This window comes from Lethenteron reissneri, chromosome 33 (assembly GCF_015708825.2).
Source record: "Lethenteron reissneri isolate LAM-NWPU_2019-01 chromosome 33, ASM1570882v1, whole genome shotgun sequence".
In the NCBI taxonomy this organism is placed as follows: Eukaryota; Metazoa; Chordata; class Hyperoartia; order Petromyzontiformes; family Petromyzontidae; genus Lethenteron; species Lethenteron reissneri.
Window position 1 is genome coordinate 6544908 of NC_083811.1, and position 21251 is coordinate 6566158.

A 21251-nucleotide genomic window follows, 5' to 3' on the forward strand; every position below is an offset into this window, starting at 1 on the left:
TAGACTGCCAGTACACTCACCCAGCCTACTAACCATTGCTACAGTCTACATTTTAGACTGCCAGTACACTTACTCCGATTAAGAACCAGGCTCCAGTCGACATTAGTGTTTTTTTGTTTATTATTTTTTAATTCACTTTTTATTTTTCTATTTCGTCACTTTACCGAAAGAACCAAAGAATAAGTTTTCCTGCAGTCACTAAAGTTTAAAGTCAAAATTTTATCGCATACCTATCACCCCATACGTCTGTAACGATGTTATTGGCCGAATGCACGCCGTCTCTGGGGGATAGCTACTACTTACCGGTAGGAGGCAGTCGACGGGGTGAGCCAGGACCAGGGGAATTGGAATGATGTCACTCTTCCAGAACCTGGTGGAAGGTTCGGGAAGGGGAGCGTGGCTAGGGCGGAGCAAGCCACGGAGCAGGATAAAAGGCCGGACCCGGGAGGGTTTGGGGCAGTTGTGCCAGCTGAAGAGAGAAGAGCCAGTGAAGACTGAAGACCGGCTATCTAGGACCCTGGGACTCCTCTGACCCGCTATCCTTCTCAAGACTGGGCAGAGCGAGCCAGTGGTGCGACCCGGGAAACCTTGGAGCCCGACGTCCTTATCAGGGCCGGGCCTGTGTGGCTGGTGGTCGAGACCTGTACTGTGACCAGGGTCAGGTCAGCTAGCCTCCCTTAGGACCCTCTTAGCCAGAGGACATTCGACCATAGCTAGAAGCTAAGGTGAGTTAGCCGAGGGAATATCTCCCCAGCTAGCAGGGGGTGAAGGGGCCGTTACCCCTTCAAGTGTAAATACTGTATCGTGTTAACCTGTAATAAAGAAGCGTTAAGAACCCACTACACGACCACCTGTATTATTGTACAGGGAAATTGAGTTTTCAGGTCCATTCGGCGTACAGCAGTTTAAATACGGGCAATTTTTTTTTAATGTCTATTTGTGTTTCTCCCTTGTGATGTGACTTTGCAGGATAAACAATGAGATTTATAAGGGCACGGGGTGACCAATAAGGTCTCAATTGGTCTGTAATAAGGTAGGCACTGATAAGGGGTTGACAGGTATGCAATCGAGCCCATGAGAGCATATAAGGACATGTACAGAGCCATTAAGGAGTGGGGGTTAGAAAACAGCTGAACAGCAGACTGGCTTTGTTATGTGCAACAGAGTGCGAAAGAATAATCTGGCTTACACGATCAGAGCCAAAACAGTGTAATTAGTAGTGTCCAGAGAAAGCTCTGTGTGTGCTTGATTCAGTTAGTGTGCCGGAGTCAGATACGACAACCCGTGTTGTGTTATCGTGCTGTTGAACTCGTAACATACAGTATTTAAAACCGAAAACGCGATTCTGAGAGGGCTGTGTGGTTGCCACAAGATTGACTCATCACTATCTGGGGCAACACTCCACATGTTCTGAAATATGCAACGCGACAAAAAAAAAACTCACATTGTAAGAATTCCTATGGAAATCTTACAGCTCAGTTGTAAATGAGTGGCGACGGCTTTAGTCTACATAAAGTAGCTCAATTCAAAGGGTGTTCTAATATCAAGGGTAAATACTTCCATGAGCTCACTGGGTCTCTAGATTTTCGTGGGTTAAGATGATATGCTTGCAACCCACACCCCCTACATGTATTGCATTCCTATAAATGTCATAACTAGCAAGATAACACTCAAAAGAATCACAAAAAATACACAGGCAAGTAAACCATTGTATCTGTATTTTGGTTTACTGCATTCGCTTATGCAAATACGAACAGATTCCCAAAATGTATGGGTATTTTTTTTGTTCCACATTATCTTAAATTTACAATTGTAGCAACATTCATTGTGAAGGATAACATGACAATTCCAAGTTTGCAAAAATCTCATGACCAAAATATATTTCTTAAAAAATGCAAAATAATACATAAAATCCGTGTAATGTACATAAAATGTAGTCATCATAAACGCTCTTTGTCAATCCAGTGCCAGATGAAGGCCTTCCCATGAATGACACCGTATGGGGAGGCCTTCATTCAGCAGCAGATTGACAAAAGATTATTCACACAATTGTGCAAAAGATTAGCTTAAAACAATATATTCTTAAAAGCTTAACACGTAAACATAAAAAAACGTGCCTGTTATAATAGTCTTGGGAGGGGTTTCTGGCTTTTTTGGGAGCTGTGGGATTCGTCCTTGGTTTGGCAAGGATGGATGGTGCCGATTAGGTTACTGGCTGGTGGACTGGGTTGGCTATTTTGTCCTGTCGTCTCCTGATGCTCAGGTTTACGTTGACCGTTGTGACCCAGTGTGTCTGTACAGGTAATCGTTTATCCCTTCATTTGTGATGTTCTTGAAGTTATTTTTTTCTCTTTTCCCATTCATCTTTTCCCTTTTTGCCTCGATATTCTATTCTCTCATGGAAATTTTTCAAGCAACATTCTTTGATATTTAAGGCATTTAAGCACTGAATAAATGAAAATCCTTCCTATTCAATATCGTATACACCAATACCACTGCACATTCACTTTCTATCCGAGTTGTGGTCAGCTCACATTGATGTTTATTGATTTCAATGATTCACTTTATTTCAAAATTATTGGGCAGCTCCACAAAAAACACAGTATAAACTTTTGAACCTTATGGCAGTACTCCGGGCTCTCGCATAATGTCCGTAATGCAGTAATTTTTAGTCTGTTGATAGTCGGCGATGCGACAGTCATCTCGACGAGCTGTACATGATGCACTATTCAAAGTTGAATTTTTCGAAAACTGATTTTTTATGCTGTTTGGCGTTTTGACATCGCGGAGTAGCACTGCTTTCGGATTTATTGGTACCCCAGTCGCGGAGTTAAGTACACCCCTGGAAAAAATAGTGTCCCAGAAATAAAATATTTAATTGCCTCGGCCATTTTGTATCATTTGGTACCCCGGGATACCGCCATAAGGATAATTTAGTCCTAGTCAGGCCTGAATTACAGGAGCGAAATATTTAGTTTGACTTCATATTGCCCTTAGTTCTGTACTTCTAAAAGCAGTTCAAAGCTCAGTTGTCTGTTATAAAGACATACAATGGTGATTGTATAGAGCATGAAGGTAATTTAACTCCTACAGTCCAATAGATACTGGTAGTGTTGACATGCATCCCAAAAATGTGTTTAATCAAGAAAACAATTATTGTGTTGGCTCTTGTAATATTATTTGAATGGCCACATAATTTTAAGCATTAAAAAAACGTATATGACACTCACCTCGTAAAATAAACATGCCTTAATGTTTTGTTTAACGAGCAAAAGTATTCCATAATAATGGTAATATTTGATTACATTTAAGTAAGCATAATCATTTAGCTGTTTCACACTCATCTGTGTGGCAACTAAAATATTTTACAGGTGAATTTGGTAAAAAAAGTCACTAAGTTGAGCAAGAGCATCATCAATAACTGAGTGATAAAAAAAAATATTATCAAGGCTCCTAATACAGGATTAAAATTTGATCAATACTCAAACTACATATGGAAGTGATCTTAACTGACTTTTTTATTATAACATTTAAATATAATAAAGTATCAGAAACGTTTCCATTTTAGTACTTAGATTAACTGAAATGATGATTAAATGCTCAATTATAGACAAAACCACATTTTACTCAACTCACTCCAAAAGGTGCCTCTTGCTGGACATATTAGTCCTAAAAAGCAGCCTTTTTAAAATCTAGGACATGTATTCAATGACATATTCCGGATACACCTGATCTTTCTCAAACACCACAAAGATATTGGGATTGACCTCGGTGTCTACACAGCTGTCGTAGAGAACTAACGACGATGGCACCGATGATCCGGCGGATGTTGAAACGGACGTTTTTAGCTCAGGAGGCCTCCGGTAGCTGGGATCGCCTCGAGTGTAGCGGCCCACCAGCACTCGTGCGAGAAACATAACCATTTTTACAGGCTTGCTAGTTGGTACTGCGACGCTTATTGAGGTTCTTGCTGTCGAGTCATCTGAAGTGGAAATCCCAAATACTTTTAAAATGGAAGAAAAAAACCCCTTTTCTGGCTCTTTCTTTGTCTGAATCGGTACCTGTACTTGTACTGGTGGCTGTGCTTTCGTGATCCTTGCAACAGCGTAGTGATGAGAATAAGAAGCATCACGTGCAAAATAACTTCCTGTAACAAGAAAAAAAACCCAATGGAGCATGTTGGCATGGGTTAGGTTTTTTGTTTAATTTTTATGCGATATAAAAAAAAGCAGAGTCACATTGGCAGTCTGAAGTAGTACCTTTGCCGTAGGCTGTGCCATGGGTACCACACAAACGCCAGTCAAAGTTTTGCTGGCAGATGGCTGTCACCATTTCAGGGCTTGTGCCATGGAACAGCTTGCGCTCCTCCATCTCAATCCCGCCATTCTTCTTCCGCATCCACTCTCGCTTCCTGATAGGCCAAAATCATACTAAATTAGTTTTCAATTATATTCATTAACATACTAAGATGTCTACATGTCAACAAGCATGCATTTAGAAGTTTTAGATGTTTATATTTTTGGTTGCACGCTGGTCTTTTAGTTATTTTACTTTTTTAAATACTGAAAACCTTCAACAACGTACCTCTGGAAAGCATCCCACAGCTCCAAGTTCTGAACTCTTTTTATGCTGATGATAGCAAAAGACTGGTCGACTGTGCTTCTGAACAATGATTCCACCTCCTTGTACTCTGCTGACAACTTCCCAACACGAACAAGCTACAAAAAAAGCAAAACATACAAACAGCATAAGATAAAAAAAATACTTTTGGATTTAAGAATATATTGACAAACTCCTCGTTGTTACGCTCTATGTTATTAACACGAGTGACTGGACTTCCATTAAACATATACTGTGCACATACGTCTACACAGCAGATTCACATTTCACAACATTTGAGACAGTTCCCATTTGGAAAGCAGTAGAATGAGAATGAATTACAGTACATATATTCTTTATCATCCAATCAAGTGAACAAAATACCACGTTAGTACTTTCATTTAACTTTATGAAAATACATTTGAATATAATAATCCACTAAATCGAAGGAAGTCTTCCCATGAAATCTCAGTGATACCCGGTTGTAAAGAAATTATTAAAACTATCTCGGCCTCGCTGTGCGCTGCGTTGCACCGCTAGTCGAGTAGACAACCATGTGTTCAATAAACCCTCGAAGCCAGGATGACCGTCCAACTCCGATCGTCATTTATTGATTGTAACAGATAAAACTGGTGAGAAAACACAGATACAGCATCTGTTATAATTCGGAAACACCCACACAATGAACACCACAGCATCAGAACATTGTCTCAGATAACAATAGATCCTGGAAGGACCAGGCCCCCACATTACCCCTGAACAACTAGACAAAGGCACAAGCTGGTGCATTGCATACAGGCACAGTGTATTCATCCCACTGCACCCCAAATGTACAGCATTACACTTAACACTAAACTGTAGATGAGATACTTCGTCATCACTCTCAGGATCGCAACATAGGCACAAGTCTGACTCGACCTACTAAATCACAAGTAACATCCACAATAAGGAAAGTCACAGGCTTCGTTACTAACTAGGCCTCGTATTTACTACAACAACTTAACGGCACCATAAAGGCATTTACATTGCTATAACGGTCATTCCAACATTACAACAGCATTTCCAATATTATAGGAATATAAACAACTTACAGATAATGCTTCTTAAGTTCCCACAATGGACAAGTGCGGCTGTGGTCTCACTGAGATGCGATGCGTGCCGCTATCTTGACTTATCTGTGTAATGGCTGACGCCCGCGTGGTACAGTGGAAATCTAACATCGTCACTTCCTGGTCACGTGACCAACATTAGCATCAAAAAACAGGAACTTCCTGTAACCGTACGCTCCATATTTGCCGTGAGGCAAGACAAAAACAGTTATAGAATCAAGACGAGGCCTTCGTCACAAAAGTTATGCTTGGTTCCTGAAGCAGCCATTGATATGGTCCTCAACATTTGAACCCGTTCTCTTTTAAATATTTTCATCAGGCTGACAAACACATCTTCATGGAAATACAATTCCCTAGGTCCAAGTGTGGTATTCTGGATCTTAACGAGATGCTTGGCTGTGAGGAAGACCTGATTTTCCTCTGCTCACATCAGAAGCGCACATATCTCCCTCTCTAAAAGACCGTGCCAAGGCAAACCATGATGCCTGAGCATCGCTACTGCCATGCTCTTGTCATAACAAATCAGTACTCATGCGAAGGCCTCCAGAACCACAAGTCCTGCTGAGACAGTATCTTATGCTGGCCCAAGCACGTGAAGAAGGAAAACATGCCAAACGTTGGCCAACATGGCACATTAAAATTGTGAGGCCTACCAGCGAACATTAATAATACATTTATCTGAAGGAGCTACAGAAATGTCAGAGTAACGGGTCCCAGAAAATGTAAATACTAAAGTCGGAGCGGGCAGACGTAACAAGAGAAGCTGTGGTGCATGTGCAGAGCCTACTTATGTGTGTGAATAGGGATTACTGGTGTGGGCCAGAGCGTGGAACGAGTTTAGATTTTGAGGAACGTATCTTAACGTCCACAATCAGGACCCCCAGTGTAACTGTTGTGAACTCAATTTATATGGTGGGCCATTACGTGAATTGATTCATATCTTTCCTTCAAATGAGCAAAACATTCAGATGAACAATTCAAATATATTATTACTAGCCTTTTGCCCGACCAAGGACGGGTGTATTGCAGTAAATCTGAAACTTGCAAGCGAAAAGCAGACCGCGACGTGATATTGCATTAATGCGAGTGCAATTTGTAAGGGCGCGGTGACACAGACCTATTACATTTAACGGTTATAATCTCTTGTTCATCATGACGTCCTTTTTACTTCTATGTCTCAGTAGCGTTATGGAGATCGTGTGACGTGAGGGTTCTGCCTTTGTAGTGAGGGTTGTAAGTTGACGCCAAGGAGGGGGGTGGAGGCGCCTCGCCCCCCCATGTGGAGTGACATCACCCGCTAATTATTATTAATGGGGGGGGGGGTGTCCATTTGGAGGACGTCACCTTATAATGATTATTAATGAGGGGGGCTGTTCGATATGGAGTGATGTCACCTGCTCATTATTATTGAGGGGGGGGGGGGGTCCACGTGGAGGACATAACCTGTTCATGATTATTAATGAGGGGGGCTGGTTGACGTTGAATGACGTCACGAGCGTTGCACACAGACATTCTTGGCTCATTATAGTAGGTCATAATAATGGGGGGGGGGGGGGGGGGGTGTCCATTTGGAGGACGTCACCTGCTCCTGATTATTATTGAGGGGGGCTGGTCGATGTGGAGTGATGTCACGAGCGTTAAGGACAGACATTCCTGGGTGATTATAGTAGGTATAGCACTTACAGAGCATTGAAAAATTATTTTTTTACATTGTACACTGCTTGGCATAAAAAATACCGTATACAGATTATGACATGCTCTTTTCCCCTGTATATTAAAGGAAAAGTTAGAGGTGTATTTTATGATCTGGTATGTGGATGTGAACAAATTTTGATAACTTGTACGTATGTAGAACTTCTTTTGCACCGTACGTAGCCAACCATGCTAATCGGAGCGGATCTTATAATCTGGGGAATAAAGTAGTAGTGTTTTTCAGTCCAAAAGCCACACATTACCGATGTGCTGATTTCGGAGAGAGAAGAGCTGTCCCAGTGGGTGGGAATATTGTCCACCCCAACACTGCGCAGATGTTTATACCTGATTGGGAAAAATTGTGCGCAGAACAGCAAAGAGCAAAAATTGTTTCAATGAAACTCATCAATATGCGATGAAAATATTGGCCATCCTATTATCTACTATTTTGTGCAATTGTAATATAGGATTTTAACTTTATTAGAAATATTAGTACGTAAAAAAATAACTCCAATGCAATATTGAAGTGATAATTTACCTTTTTCCAATATAGCATCATGACATAACTTCAATTACATGCGAAACGTCATACTCACATTGTAAATGTTGTGGATTTGCTCTTCAACACACCGGTGTGCTGTACTAGTAACGAATTGGCATGTTCTGTTTACGTGAACAAACCTTACTAATTGGCTGTGTCGGGTTGTGACGGGTTTAACGAGACATTTATATTTCCGTGATCTAATCCAAAAAAACCTATATTATGAACTTCAATTAAGTACACTCATTGATAAATCTAACGTATTTTCCCGCATATAGCCCGCATACGCATATAACCCGCAGACGCATATACCCCGAAAAAATAGCGTTTTGTGTAAAACTAATTTCAGATAGCCCGCACCTCCATATACCCCGCATGCATTCATATATTTAACGTTATTACCACAGCTTAATTCCATCATATTAATACGAAGTTTACATTTGTAATACATTCCACTATCAATTGTTAACATTAAAATCATAACGTGCACAAAGAAAACAAACTAACCGGAAACGAGTGAACTTAAAACAGTAAATAAGTAACAAAAGTAAATATCCAATAAATAAGTAACAAATAACTGGTAGATAAGTAAGCGTACTTTTAGGCTTACCAGCATTCGACCTCATCATATGACCGGTAGTTACCCCTGTACAGTTTTAGCACTGGTAGATTGCGCACTGCGCAGACAATAGCGGCACTACGGTAACGCCATTGCCTTCTGGCAACAAAGCCATTGGAAGTTTGAAACAAAGCTCATGGTCGCGACTGTATAGTGCTCAGCCAATAGCAGCGGCCTAAGGGACTCAGCAATTATGATTCCGCGTCTGGTAGACGCTTGTTAAGGCCCTTCCCATTGTGCAATCCATAGCCTCAGCTTAAACTTTCGCACCCCCCTACAGCCACTGAAAGTATTACGGTAAACAAAGTGCGCCCACTTTCGTTTCATTGTACAATTTGAATAATTTAAAACGTGATAACATGTGCAATTTTCGTGTTAGTGGTTTATTCATCAGTGCTTTAGTCAAAGGTAAGTGTTGCATAGTGGATAGTCCTACCATGAAAAAATTTAACGAGTTATGACATGTCACACTTAAAATATGTTTAGGATAGCCCGCACCTCCATATACCCCGCAGGGTCTTGTTTTGTTTGTAAAAAGTGGTATACCCCGCGGGTTATATGCGGGAAAACACGGTATATATAACATGTCAAATTCTATCATAAAATAGCTCAACTCAGCCAAAATTATATGCAAGCCACAGGGATTTTTTTAAGATGTACAAATGAACCTTATGGCGGGACCCCGGGGACTCCAATAAACGTAAGTCAAAATCGTAATTAATTAATACAATTTGGCACATAAACTCTGCGACCCACCTGGCGCGGATCATTCTGTTGTCATGTCGTCCAAGCGCAGCGAGGACAAATGCGCAGAAGAGCTGGGCAGGATCATAAGTCTTATCCAAAGCGGCTCTAACTGCCTACACGACTTAGGTCCTTTATTTGTCATAACAGTATGCATAATACAGTGAAACTGCTCTTATCTTCATTATTATTTGTGACCTACAAATGTCTGCAGCCAGGGTCAATCAATGGCAATCATATTACCTGCAGATATTTAACAGATTACATGCGTCGCACCATTAATTCCTCCTGTTTGATAATACTTCTCTTGTCCGTATTCATCTGTGCAGATAGGGTTTTTTTGCGGTTAAGCCATAGTCCCCACATTCTGCTCGTATCAATGCGGATAAGAGGAGCGGCAACTCACTATTCTGTCGAGTAACATTGGTATAAACGACTGTTACAATATGATCAGCGCATTGAAAACGCGTACTATTTTATGTACTGTTTACAAAGTGTGTTCACAAATCCACACTGAGAAACACGATGATTGACTGAGGGGTGTAAATTATGTTTTCAATAGTGTATTTAAAGAGGTCCTGCAGGTAAGTAGTTTTCAGTTTTAAAGGCATAGTTTAACAAGACAACACTTCAGTTTTCAGTTTCAGTTTTAATTTATTCGGTATAGTCCTGTGAGCCATTCTGCTCTTGAAACGGGTGCAACCGAAACAAACAAAAAACAAAAACATGAACAAGAAAACATCTTAAAGTGATTTTGCGCAAACACAATATCCAGGAAGAAAACTGCCAAGTCTTCCAGAAAAAAATCACCGTACACCAACGCTGTGCAAAAATCCCAGTGGGATGCAAGTCAAACACTTGTCACCATCCTCCAAACCCATTGGTGAAAAAGAGCAAAGTTTTTGTTTACATTATAATCTAATGTTTATGCAAGAGCCGGGGGCTTATGGGACCCCGGGGTCCCACCATAAGGTTCTAATATTCAAGTGTGTACTACTCTTTCTATCTCTTCCTACTCTATTTATCCCCATTTCCTTTCCTTACAAGTGCTTCTTAACTGTTTCCTAAAGGGGTCCCTTTTTGTCTTAATATGTTTATTTCGGTCATATGGATGCAGTATAACCTGGTGCTAATACTATGCTGTATTTGTTTTGAAAATATAAATTAAATGTAAAGTGTATACCGCTCTCTTGCTGCTTCCACATCATGTCTTGACACGAAGAGAGGCCTCCTCCTCACATCTCTCCTGGTACCCACCGTCATGTTTGTCTGCATCATTTCTGTCATGACAAACAACACTAAGGTCAAACGCATTGGATGAAAACACCTCCTAACCCTTGTACCCAAATTGTTTTACAACATTCAGGAAAGTTAATATGCTGGGACTGGTACAGTTCACTTAATCATTATTGAAAATAGAACGGCTGGAACAATATATGAACATGCCACTTGGGACGTAAACACACAACAAACTTATATATTAACTAAATGACATCTTTCCAGGCAATCATTAAAGTACTAGCTTTTTTTGCCCGTCCAAGGACGGGTGTATATTGCAGTAAATCTGAAATATTCAATAGAAAAATTGTTCAGCTCATGATTATTAATGAGGGGGGGTTGCCCCATGTGGAGTGACGTCACCCGCTCATGATTATTAATGAGGGGAGGGGTGCGGCATGTGAAGTGCGTGACCTTGTGCGTTAGTGTAAATTTCCACGCGGGAATGAATATTAATGAAGGGGGGGGGGGCTCTTTTGCAGTGACGTCAGGCACGGATGTAGCATTGTGCTGCGTAGATTTATTTTTTACCATCACTTTCTGTAAAGAAACGTCATATTTGAATCGACTTTGCTTCCTCTGCGTTAGTGCAAAAAATCCACCCACTCATGAATATTAATGGTGGGGGGGGGACCTCATGTGGAGTGACGTTATGCGCGGGACAGACAGACATTTCTGGGTGATTATAGTATAGTAACAACAGCTTCCTATTTTGCACTATGCAAAATGAAAAAAGTTAATTCCCACATGATCTGTTGCACATATTGGTGCACACAATAATATTTTCTTTGATATAGTCCGCCAGCTTCCTGAATCAAATTATTATGAATCATATATTAGGCAGCTACTGGAATGATTTATAGATGTAGAAAAATGAGAATGTCACGTCATTATTAAAGGAATAACAGTGTATGCCAGTAGCAGGTTCAAAATATACTTTAAGATTTCCTTATAAAGCAATGACCAGTTTTTTGTAACCTTGCTTTCCAAGTTTCTGTTTAAATGATTACATACTATTTTGTGGTCATTCAATACAATTTAGATCAAATAACAAAATTTTTATTGAATCTGGAGCGAAATATAATTATTGTACTTATGTATCTTTCTCCTGGCGCTTGACATTTAAAATGCATTTGTGGTGATATAGTGCTTGAAAAATCAACAAACCTGTAAAATTGATGTGGTACAAGAAGCGCCCAGCGGAAATAGTTAAACCTCCTTTCTTGTCCTTTTCATAGGCCTTCTCCAGATCTCCCGATGAAACTTCAGATTTCGCCTTTTCATTTGTGGTGGCCTCCACATAGAGAAAATACAAAACTTTAAAACGCCAATGCAATTAAAATGTACATGGTTATGATGAATACAAATGTATGGAGAAAATATTTTTTTACATGCTCTAAAAAAAAAAGATTTAAACGGTGGCTACAATTAATTGCTTCCTTTACCACCCACTCACAATCTGAATTTAAATAACTCGACATATGCAAATGACTTCATCAGTGCCTTCAGGACCATCTTGCTATAGCAACCATGTCAGCAACTGGAAAATAAATAGGATGCAATTCCTATCGTCTCCCTTTGCGTTGTCTCCAATAGTCACTCATTAACTTTTGGTTTGTGACTCGGCAGTGCGGCGGAGGTAACCGAGCTGCTAGTTTTCTCCTTTAAACATATTTGCCCTTAGTCCAGGTCAGGTCACACCCTTTAAAAAACTAATTTCCATTTTGCAAAAAGGGATTTATTTTTGCTTAATTTTGGTGTATTGCTTGTCCTTGTACCACTTCTATATTTTGAGTTATAAGCGTTAAATGATGCAGGTTGATGCTTGTTGTGATTTCAACCAGTTACTCATTGTCTCCTTTCATGATCTGCCATATTCCTTTTCAAAATTGCAGCTTACTGTCCTAAATGTGTTCGATGTTGTGTAGTAGCACAGACAAGTGACTTTGCACACCTGTGATCCATATGTGATCCATTTCCCCACATCTTCTTGCCAGTACCATATCCATTTTGTGGTAAGCAGGAAGTTGTCTGGTTTGGTGACCGCATTTGCCGTGGAAAGGCGTCGCACTGCATTGTTATCCATAGTCATTCTTACAAAATCAACAGAATTCCAGCTGTTCCAGAAAAGCACACAGCACATGAGGTGGAGGTATTCATTTTCTTTGATACATTTAGGACAACAATAAGCATTGCGATATAAGAGTACAATCATCACACTCACAACAGCTTATTTACAACGGGTACATGAAGCATCACCTGACATTGGTAGGGTCACAGTACTGCTTTTCAATCGTCTCCATGTCGGGTATGTCTTCCCATATGCGAGCTAATTTTCCCCTCTTCTGCCATCGATATGGTAGCTTTGCATGGCTTTTAAGGCAACGCTCTGCATGTGTGAATGGATAGTTTGTGTATCACAGGTGGGAAGGTGACAAAAAAACACTTTAATTGCATGCATTGTTATTACTATTTTCAATTAAATAAAGCTTTGAGAAAATGTTTTGCCATTTTAAAATAGATTTATTAATACATTGGACGATGAGTAATTTTAAATGTGTCCCTTTAAAAACAATAAATAGTAATCAAAACAAACCTTTAAACTGGCACTCAGAAAGGAGGTGATATAGACAGATCTCTTCTTCATTGTCATTCTCCATTGCAGTGTCACCATCACTGCCATGCTTAGAAGAGCCCACTGAAGGTGTGTAACCTGTTGCACCAGCTTGCTGCTTATCTGAAACAAAAGAGTTTAAATTGTCAGGAAGTTATCCCAGCTATCAGATGTGTTGAAAAATAACAATATCATTTATTGAAAAATATACAAGGTCATGTAACAAATATCTTATGTATGAACAATACCATACGGCAATCAGTGCTTTTACCTGTGCTGAGCGGTACTGGACGAACCACATGGCTTGGTGGTTGGGATCTTCCTATCCCTCCGTATCTTCCCCTGGTTGGATCTTTGGCAAAATTGAATAGTTTGTCAAAATTGAATAGTTTGTCAAAATTGTATGTTTTATCAAAACTGTAGGGTTTTTCAAAGTCAGTCTTTTCACTCAAATTGTCAGATTTAGTATTTTAAAAATGGAACTGCTCCTTGTGGCAATGTGAATTTTCTCCTTCTTCCAGAGTAGTTTCAGCACCACGTCATTAGGTTAGGCAGTAAGCATGAACTTCTGCAGCAATAATTGCATATTTCGATCGTTCAAGTTATGATTGCATCTGCATGTAACCCCACGTAAATAAAACTTTCATAAAATGCTTTACCATTTTCAAATAGCCAGTATTAATCAACTGGATGAATAATTGTAAATGTTGTGGTACTTTGACGTGTTCTATTAAAAACAACAAATAGCAATCAAAACAAACCTTTTAATGGCACTCAGAAAGGAGGTGATAATACAATAAATAGCAATCAAAACAAACCTTTTAAATGGTACTCAGAAAGGAGGTGATAAGACATTGTGTTCTTATTTTCCATTGCAGTATCACCATCACTCCCATGCGGAGCAATACCCATTGAAAGTGAGTAACCTGTTGCACCAGCTTGCTGATCATCTGAAACAAAATAATTTAAATAGTCAGGAAGGTATCCCAGCTATCAGATGTGTTGAAAAACAACAATGATTGATTGTATTGAAAAATATTCAAGGTCATATATCAAATGTCTCATGTACAAACAATACCTGATGACAATCAATGCTTTACCTGTGCTGAGCGGTACCGGGCGACCCACATAGCTTGGGGGTTGAGATCTTCCTCTTCCTCCATCTCTTCCTCCTCCTCTGCCCCTGGTTGGGTCTTTGTCAAAATTGTATGGTTTATCAAAACTGTAGGGTTTGTCAAACTCAAGTCTTTTCACTTAAATTGTCATATTTCGTATTTTCAAAAGGGAACTGCTCCTTGTGGCAATGTGAATTTGCTCCTTCTTCCAGAGCAGTTTTGGCATAATGGCATTAGGTTAGTCAGTAAGCACGAACTTCGGCAGCAATATTTGCATTTTCGGATCGTTCACATTATGATTGCGTCAGCATTTGACCCCACATAAATAAAGCCTTGAGAAAATGTCTTACCATTTTAAAAATAGACAGTGTTAATAAACTGGATGATGCGTAATTTTCAATGTTGTGCTACTTTTATGCGTGACGTTAAAAACAACAGTAATCCATACACACCTTTTAAATGGCACTCAGAAAGGAGGTGAAATAGAGAGCTATTGTCCTTGTCATTCTCCATTGCAGTATCACCATCACTGCCATGCTTAGGAGTGCCCACTGAAGGTGAGTAACCTGTTGCACCAGCTTGCTGCTCATCTGAAACAAAAGAGTTTAAATTGTCAGGAAGTTATCCCAGCTATCAGATGTGTTGAAAAACAACAATGACTGATTGTATTAAAAAAATATTCAAGGTCATATAGCAAATGTCTCATGTACAAACAATACCATGTGACAATCAATGCTTTACCTGTGCTGAGCGGTACCGGACGACCCACATGGCTTGGGGGTTGAGATCTTCCTCTTCCTCTCCCTCTGCCTCTTCCTCTGCCTCTTCCTCTGCCCCTGGTTGGGTCTTTGTCAAAACTGAAGGGTTTATCAAAACTGTAGGGTTTGACAGAACTGAAGGGTTTGTCAAAACTGAAGGGTTTGTCAAAACTGAAGGGTTTGTCACTCAATTTGTCAAATTTCGTATTTACAGAAGTGGAACTGCTCCTTGTGGCAATGTGAATTTGCTCCTTCTTCCAGAGTAGTTTCAGCACCTCGTTATTAGGGTAGGCAGTAAGCATGAACTTCTGCAGCAATATTTGAATCTTTCGATCGTTCAAGTCATGATTGCGTCGGCAATTGTCCCCAAATTTACAACTGCCTAAAACAAACTGTTTGCACAGGTGCAGCCTTGTACATTTCTCGTTAAATTCACACTCATTACCTCCCGCAACCTTGTAGGTATTGCATATCTGTAAAAAACACACGCATTTCTATTGTCACATTGTACCATGACAATTAAAATACAATACATGCATATTAAATTTTGTTCCCTCTCCTACCACAAATTGTGTTCACTGATGAAAGTTAGTTTCCCCCCTTGAGGAACACCTTCTAATGACCTGTACCGCGCACGGTATGGATGACAACTCTCCTTATAAACGCAAATTAACAGTTTCAGTGTACCGTATTCTTACAACTGAATATATATTTATACAAATCACGTCACCGACACACCTGTGTAAAGAGCTATTCCATTACGAAATACCCAAAGTACGTGAGCAACACATTTTGGCAAGAAACAACCACAAAATATACGAAGAAAATATCTAGACTGGGTTGTCAACAAACAAATCTCTGAAATACACCTCATTGCACTGCGGCAATCACCTACAACAGTGTGGGGTGTTTTCGATTTAAAGCTTTCGTGACTGCAGGGATGCATCTTCTTGGTTCTTTCGGTAAAGTCACGGAGAAGGGAAATAATAAAATAATAAAAATAAAACATAATAAAATACAATTCTCACGACGTTTCGGCCACAACGCAAGCAGCCGTCCTCAGGTGAAGAACAGGTCTGTCGGAAAAATTCAGACGCTGTCTTTCCGACAGACCTGTTCTTCACCTGAGGACGGCTGCTTGCGTTGTGGCCGAAACGTCGTGAGAATTGTATTTTATTGTTTTATTTTTATTATTTTATTATTTCCCTTCTACGTGACTTTACCGAAAGACCCAAGAAGAGTGTGGGGTGTGTATACGTGGCATGTAAAGTTACGGCCTCAATACACCCAATCGATTAGTCTCCCACCATACGCATGCGAACGACTCACATTGCTGGAATTAATGTATTCAAGTGCATATACACATCGTTTTGTCAATCCACTGCTGGATAGTGGCTTCTCTCACGCCTTATGGACTGTATCACGATCTATGTAACCATGCTTGTGCAACTCACATATGTACTGTATAACGTCTGAAATAGAGCCTCGCAGATAATTGGGCACTTCCTGCTGAAATAAATAAAACTATCTTATTTCTTCACCACTCTGGTCAATGGGGGGGGGGGGTGTCGAACATGGATTTGTTCACAATCAGGCCGCAATTCGATTAGGGCGATTGATGAGGATGGGGAGGAATTTCCCTGGCTCTGCAAATTTAATCTCAGGGATTGAATTGGCAGTGCCAAAGTTGAGCCTGCTTCGTACTTGAATGGGAACCTGTTTGGAAATACCATGTCATTTGTCGGGTTGCAACTGGCTCCGTTGTGACCAGCAAATGGAAGTAGAGAGCATATGCATTCTTAAATATGTTTACGTGGTGGGTTTTCTCTGGATTTATCCCATAAGAAGCCAAACATTAGTGGAAATGGCCAGACATCCCAATGTAGCAGGGCCCTGCTATAAAGTCTTCAGACTGAATGGAGCTTCCCAAGTTAAAATGCATTTCCATTATTTCGAAGTGCATATGATACATTACGGCAATGCCATCTGTTATGTGCTCAATTATCATTTTCAGTTAGCGATCTATAATTGGAAAAAGGCCTTCTCACATGTTGGCCATCGAGACTGTCTGACCATACTTCACCACATTCGTTTGTGTGGGCTGGTAAAACCCTGTCTATTTTATCTCACCACTGGAAATATGACAAATTGCTCCCTGTTCACGAAGCTACGTGCAGAGTGGTCACCCATCCAAGCACAACCCAAGCACTATCCAAGCTCAATCCTACTTAGCTTCTGAGACCTGACAAGATTGAGTGCACTCTGGGTAATTTAGTCAGAGGCTATGTATATACTTGTGTGTGTATGCAAGTACCATAGTACCCCCCCCACAAAAAAAAAGCGCGATACATTTTATTGTAAAGTCACGCCCATATAGATCTGCAAGTGGAAACATGCAGCTACAATACCTGAGGGAGGAGAGAAGGGTCATTTGGTAAGAGCAGCTTTTGAATATTGTCAAATGGAAGCCCCTCCACTTTGTTTTCATAACACAAGTCACGATTGTGTTCATCCCTGAAATCATGTGAAAATCTGCATCGAGGCCTACATGAGAATAAGGAAATAGAAAAAACCACATTTATACAACAGTCACTGTCACATTACTCTATTGTATAATTACATTTACAACTTAACTTTTTATTAACCAAAAAATTAAGGAAAGGGTTGTATGTAATGTTTTATATAATTATGCAGTGATGAAGATCATGCTTTACAACACTCATGGGCCCACGTAAATCAGGATTTACCTATTAAAGGTGAGACTCCTTCAAATTAAATGTCTACATAATGAAACCTTTGGGTTTAGGATCCATCAAGGCGAAACTCTTGAAATTGAAACCTCTGGCGGTGAGAACGTTGGGGGTGAGAGCACCTGAAGTCACGTGTGATTAGGTCAGGTCCGTTGTTGAGACCTCTGTCGGTGATATTTAACAAAGGTGATGCCACCGTAGGATCGAAAAACGAATCTGTGGAGGTGAGACTACTGGAGCTGAGACCCGTGTAGATAAGAAAAGGGCCCTGCTGTTGAGGCTTATGTGGGTGAGATGCAATGGCGGAGCCAGGATTTTCAGGTAGGGAGGGGCAACCCCTCCAGCAATGAAAAATTATACAGTAATTGTTAGTAAGGACTTGTCCCTTGCTTTTTATTCGAGGTGTGTGTGGCGATTGCGCAGCCATCGAACGAAGGTCGAATTCGAACCGCGTTGTGTAATCGGCATCGCGCTCGCTGAAGATGTTTGCCTTCAGGGAAGCCGTGTACTGTGTACGCAACTGCGCACAATTCTGAGTCACGTAAAACTGCTTTGCCCTTACTTATCGCCAATTATGGACTCAGACTATTGTCCTATCATCTCATAGAGTCCCTGGCACATAATAACATGCTACACAGTGGCATTGGGGGTCGCAAAATGCCAATTTATTACTAATAAACCCCAATGATCCGATCGAAATTAGGGATTTTGATCAGATCATTGGGGGGGGGGGGGGGGGGGCACGTGCCACCCCACGTGAGATGGCTTTTGGCAAGATCCCTTTGGGTTATACCTCTGGAGGCGAGAATCCTGGAGGCCAGTCCTCATAAAGTGTGGCCCCTGTTGGGAGGTCTCAGGAGGATGAGACTTTGATCAACGACGTCCCTGAACGTGTGAACTCTACAGGTAAGCCCAAAGAAGGCGAGGCTCCCTATGGATGAGACACCTGGAGATAACCCTTGTGTTGGTGGGGTGGAGATCCTTGGAGGTGAGAACCCTGTGAATGAGAAATTCTGGAAGTGTTACCCTTATGGAGATGAAACAGCTGTTTGTATGATATCTACAGGTAACCCTCGAATGTGAAATCCCTACGGATGAGACGTTTAGAAGAGACGTGGAGAGCGGATACACCTTGTTGGCGAGATTCCTGGAGATGCCTCGGGCCAACGTTAGGGTTTGCTTGGGTGGTATACGATGGGGTCGTAACGTATCCCCATCGTAAGTCGGGGACTACCTGTATCACCAATCACCGTGACCCACGCAATAACTCAACTGCCCCCCCCCCAAATCCGAGCACTGCTAGAGCCGGTCCTCGATAGAACCCACGTTGGGGGGAGACGCTTGAGGTTGAGACCTCTGGATAAACACGTCTAAGAGTAGAAACATGTTGATGAGCGCCAGAGCCGGCCCAGCCACTAAGCGACCCTTGCAATTGCAAAGGGCCCCGTGGCCAGCAGAGGACCCCTAGAGTCACTGCTAGCTTGTGGATGAAAAAAATCATACATCAAAGGGGCCTCCAACCAAATTTTGCTTAGGGCCCCCAAAGGTTCTAGGGCCGGTTCTGATGAGCGCCGTGTGAGTTCAGACCACCCCAGATAGGGGGATGGGGGCACACATTACCCGAACTTGCAGTTGCCCAGCACGTAGGAGCGGCACATGTGCAGCTTCTGGCAGCTGTCACCCTCGGGGCAGCCGGATGGGTCCCGGTACTTGGCGCAAAGACGCAGCGATGTGACGGCCAGCACCGCGGAGTTGGACCTCATCCCGGGCGCTTCAAACCCGTTGCCCTCGACGAATGCGAACAGGTCGGGCTTGTCTCGGAGCACCTGCACAAGCTGCACAAGCTGCATGTCCAGCTCGCCGGCGAGCGATACGGGGTGCATCTCACTGCCATTGTCGTGTAGGATGGTAAGCGCTCTCTCGAACGGCTTCCCGGCGCCGCTGAACATCTCTTCTTGACGGCGACGACGGCGGCTGTGTTATTGAGAGACGCCCATCCGTCGAACGGCGACGTCCAGAAAACTAACTTTAAAAAGATAACAACCCACCCGAAATCATTCAGTCATTCGGGTTGTGTGCGGCGAACTTGGGCAAGACGATAGAGAGGGGAGTGGGTGACTGCCACCGGATAGCAAGCCGAGCGCGAACGCGAAACACAGAGATAGAGAAAGATGAGAAAAAGCTTCACAAACAACTCCCTCTGTTCCGCTTTGAAATTCCCAGCGCGCATACGCGCCGCGCCCGTCCGCCCCCACGGTGGGAGCCGTTGCGTGGCCGCGGGTGGGCGCCGATGCTTATCCGCTGTACGGATTTAACTCGCGCCCCGTGTCATCATTGATGGGAAATGCGCTGCGCGCTTCTCGCTTCAGTGGCACCGGGCCACGTGCGATTGACAATTCGTGGAGGGGGTGGGCAAAACTTTTCAAAGATTAGTTGTAATACTGTTTTTTCGGTAAAGTCACGTAGGTAAAAAGTCAATAATAGTAAATAAATAATGAAAAGCATATAAATAATACAATATATACAATACTAATAAAAGTAATAGAAATAAAATAATTATTCTATTATTTTTATTAGTTATTTATTTTTATTACTTCTTTTTACCTACGTGGCTTTACCGAAAAAATCTAAGAGTATGAATCCTTGCAGTCACGAAAGCTTCAAATCTAGAATTAATTGTAATACTTTGAATCGAGTGCATCATCGTACCGTGTCAACCCGTATTCTTGTACAGGGAAATTTGAGTTAGGGGCCGTCCATAAATGACGTCACGCGATTTTGGACGATTTTTGACCCCCCCCCTCGTCACAAAAAGTCAAACCCCCCCCTCAAATATGACGTCACAAAGCTCTGCCCCCCCCCTCGTCACAAAAAGTCAGACCCCCCCTTCAAATATGACGTCACAAAGCTTTGCCCCCCCCCCCCAAAATAAAACATGCTTTAAATCGCTTTAAACTATTGTCATTGTAGTGCGTATTTAATGTGGCGCTGCACTCTGATGTTGTAGGAGAAAACATTTATCAAAAAGTCTACTTAATTAAGTAGAATGTGTTGTCTATATTTATTTAAAGTTGCGCATTTTGATGTGACGTCACATTTCTCAACCCCCCTCCTCGTCACACATCGTCACAAATGTCTGACCCCCCCGCCCCCAGGTGCGTGACGTCATTTATGGGCGGCCACTTATCCTTGTTCCACGAAGCACGGACACATCCAGCAAGAAAGATCGAACATCGGCGTCTGTAGATGCCAAAATGTGAATTCTCCTCCCGTGTACCCTTCGCTTTCGAGAATCGAAGATTAATGGTTGTGTAAATGTTTGGCTGTTATAAATACAATGCATACTAACTCTCCGGCGGTGTGTGTGTGTTTCGGATTTGGATAGCGCACCGCGTGTTGTTTTGGAATGTCTGACGTTTCGCGCCACGTTGC

General features: G+C 41.7%; 1 protein-coding gene across 2 annotated transcripts; it reads right to left on the bottom strand.

Moving 5' to 3' along the window:
• Positions 1–1708: 1708 nt before the first annotated feature.
• Positions 1709–20033, bottom strand: LOC133350268 (protein mono-ADP-ribosyltransferase PARP12-like). 2 transcript variants are annotated; one of them, XM_061564431.1, is made up of 16 exons: positions 19440–20033; positions 17478–17613; positions 15053–15542; positions 14764–14901; positions 14297–14389; positions 14015–14146; positions 13468–13548; positions 13179–13319; positions 12842–12971; positions 12537–12699; positions 11750–11876; positions 10488–10584; positions 7664–7745; positions 4585–4718; positions 4260–4411; positions 1709–4147 (listed from the first exon to the last, which is right to left on the bottom strand). In XM_061564431.1, exons 1-16 carry the CDS (start codon positions 19766–19768, stop codon positions 3693–3695), a joined length of 2880 nt encoding a protein of 959 aa, XP_061420415.1. In that variant the 5' UTR covers positions 19769–20033; the 3' UTR covers positions 1709–3692. The 2 variants fall into 2 exon arrangements, with proteins under 2 accessions (XP_061420415.1, XP_061420416.1); XM_061564432.1 differs by lacking the exons at positions 14297–14389; positions 14764–14901.
• Between the last annotated feature and the right edge of the window lie 1218 nt (positions 20034–21251).

What these genes read in the sequence shown, in the direction of transcription:
- LOC133350268 (XM_061564431.1), bottom strand. Translation starts at nt 19,768, where the DNA reads ATGTTCAGCGGCGCCGGGAAGCCGTTCGAGAGAGCGCTTACCATCCTA. An exon ending in CCCGGTACCGCTCAGCACAG is followed by an intron (nt 14,147 to 14,296) that starts GTAAAGCATTGA and finishes ATTTTGTTTCAG; the next exon opens with ATGATCAGCAAGCTGGTGCA. An exon ending in CTGTGGGATGCTTTCCAGAG is followed by an intron (nt 4,412 to 4,584) that starts GTACGTTGTTGA and finishes TTGGCCTATCAG; the next exon opens with GAAGCGAGAGTGGATGCGGA.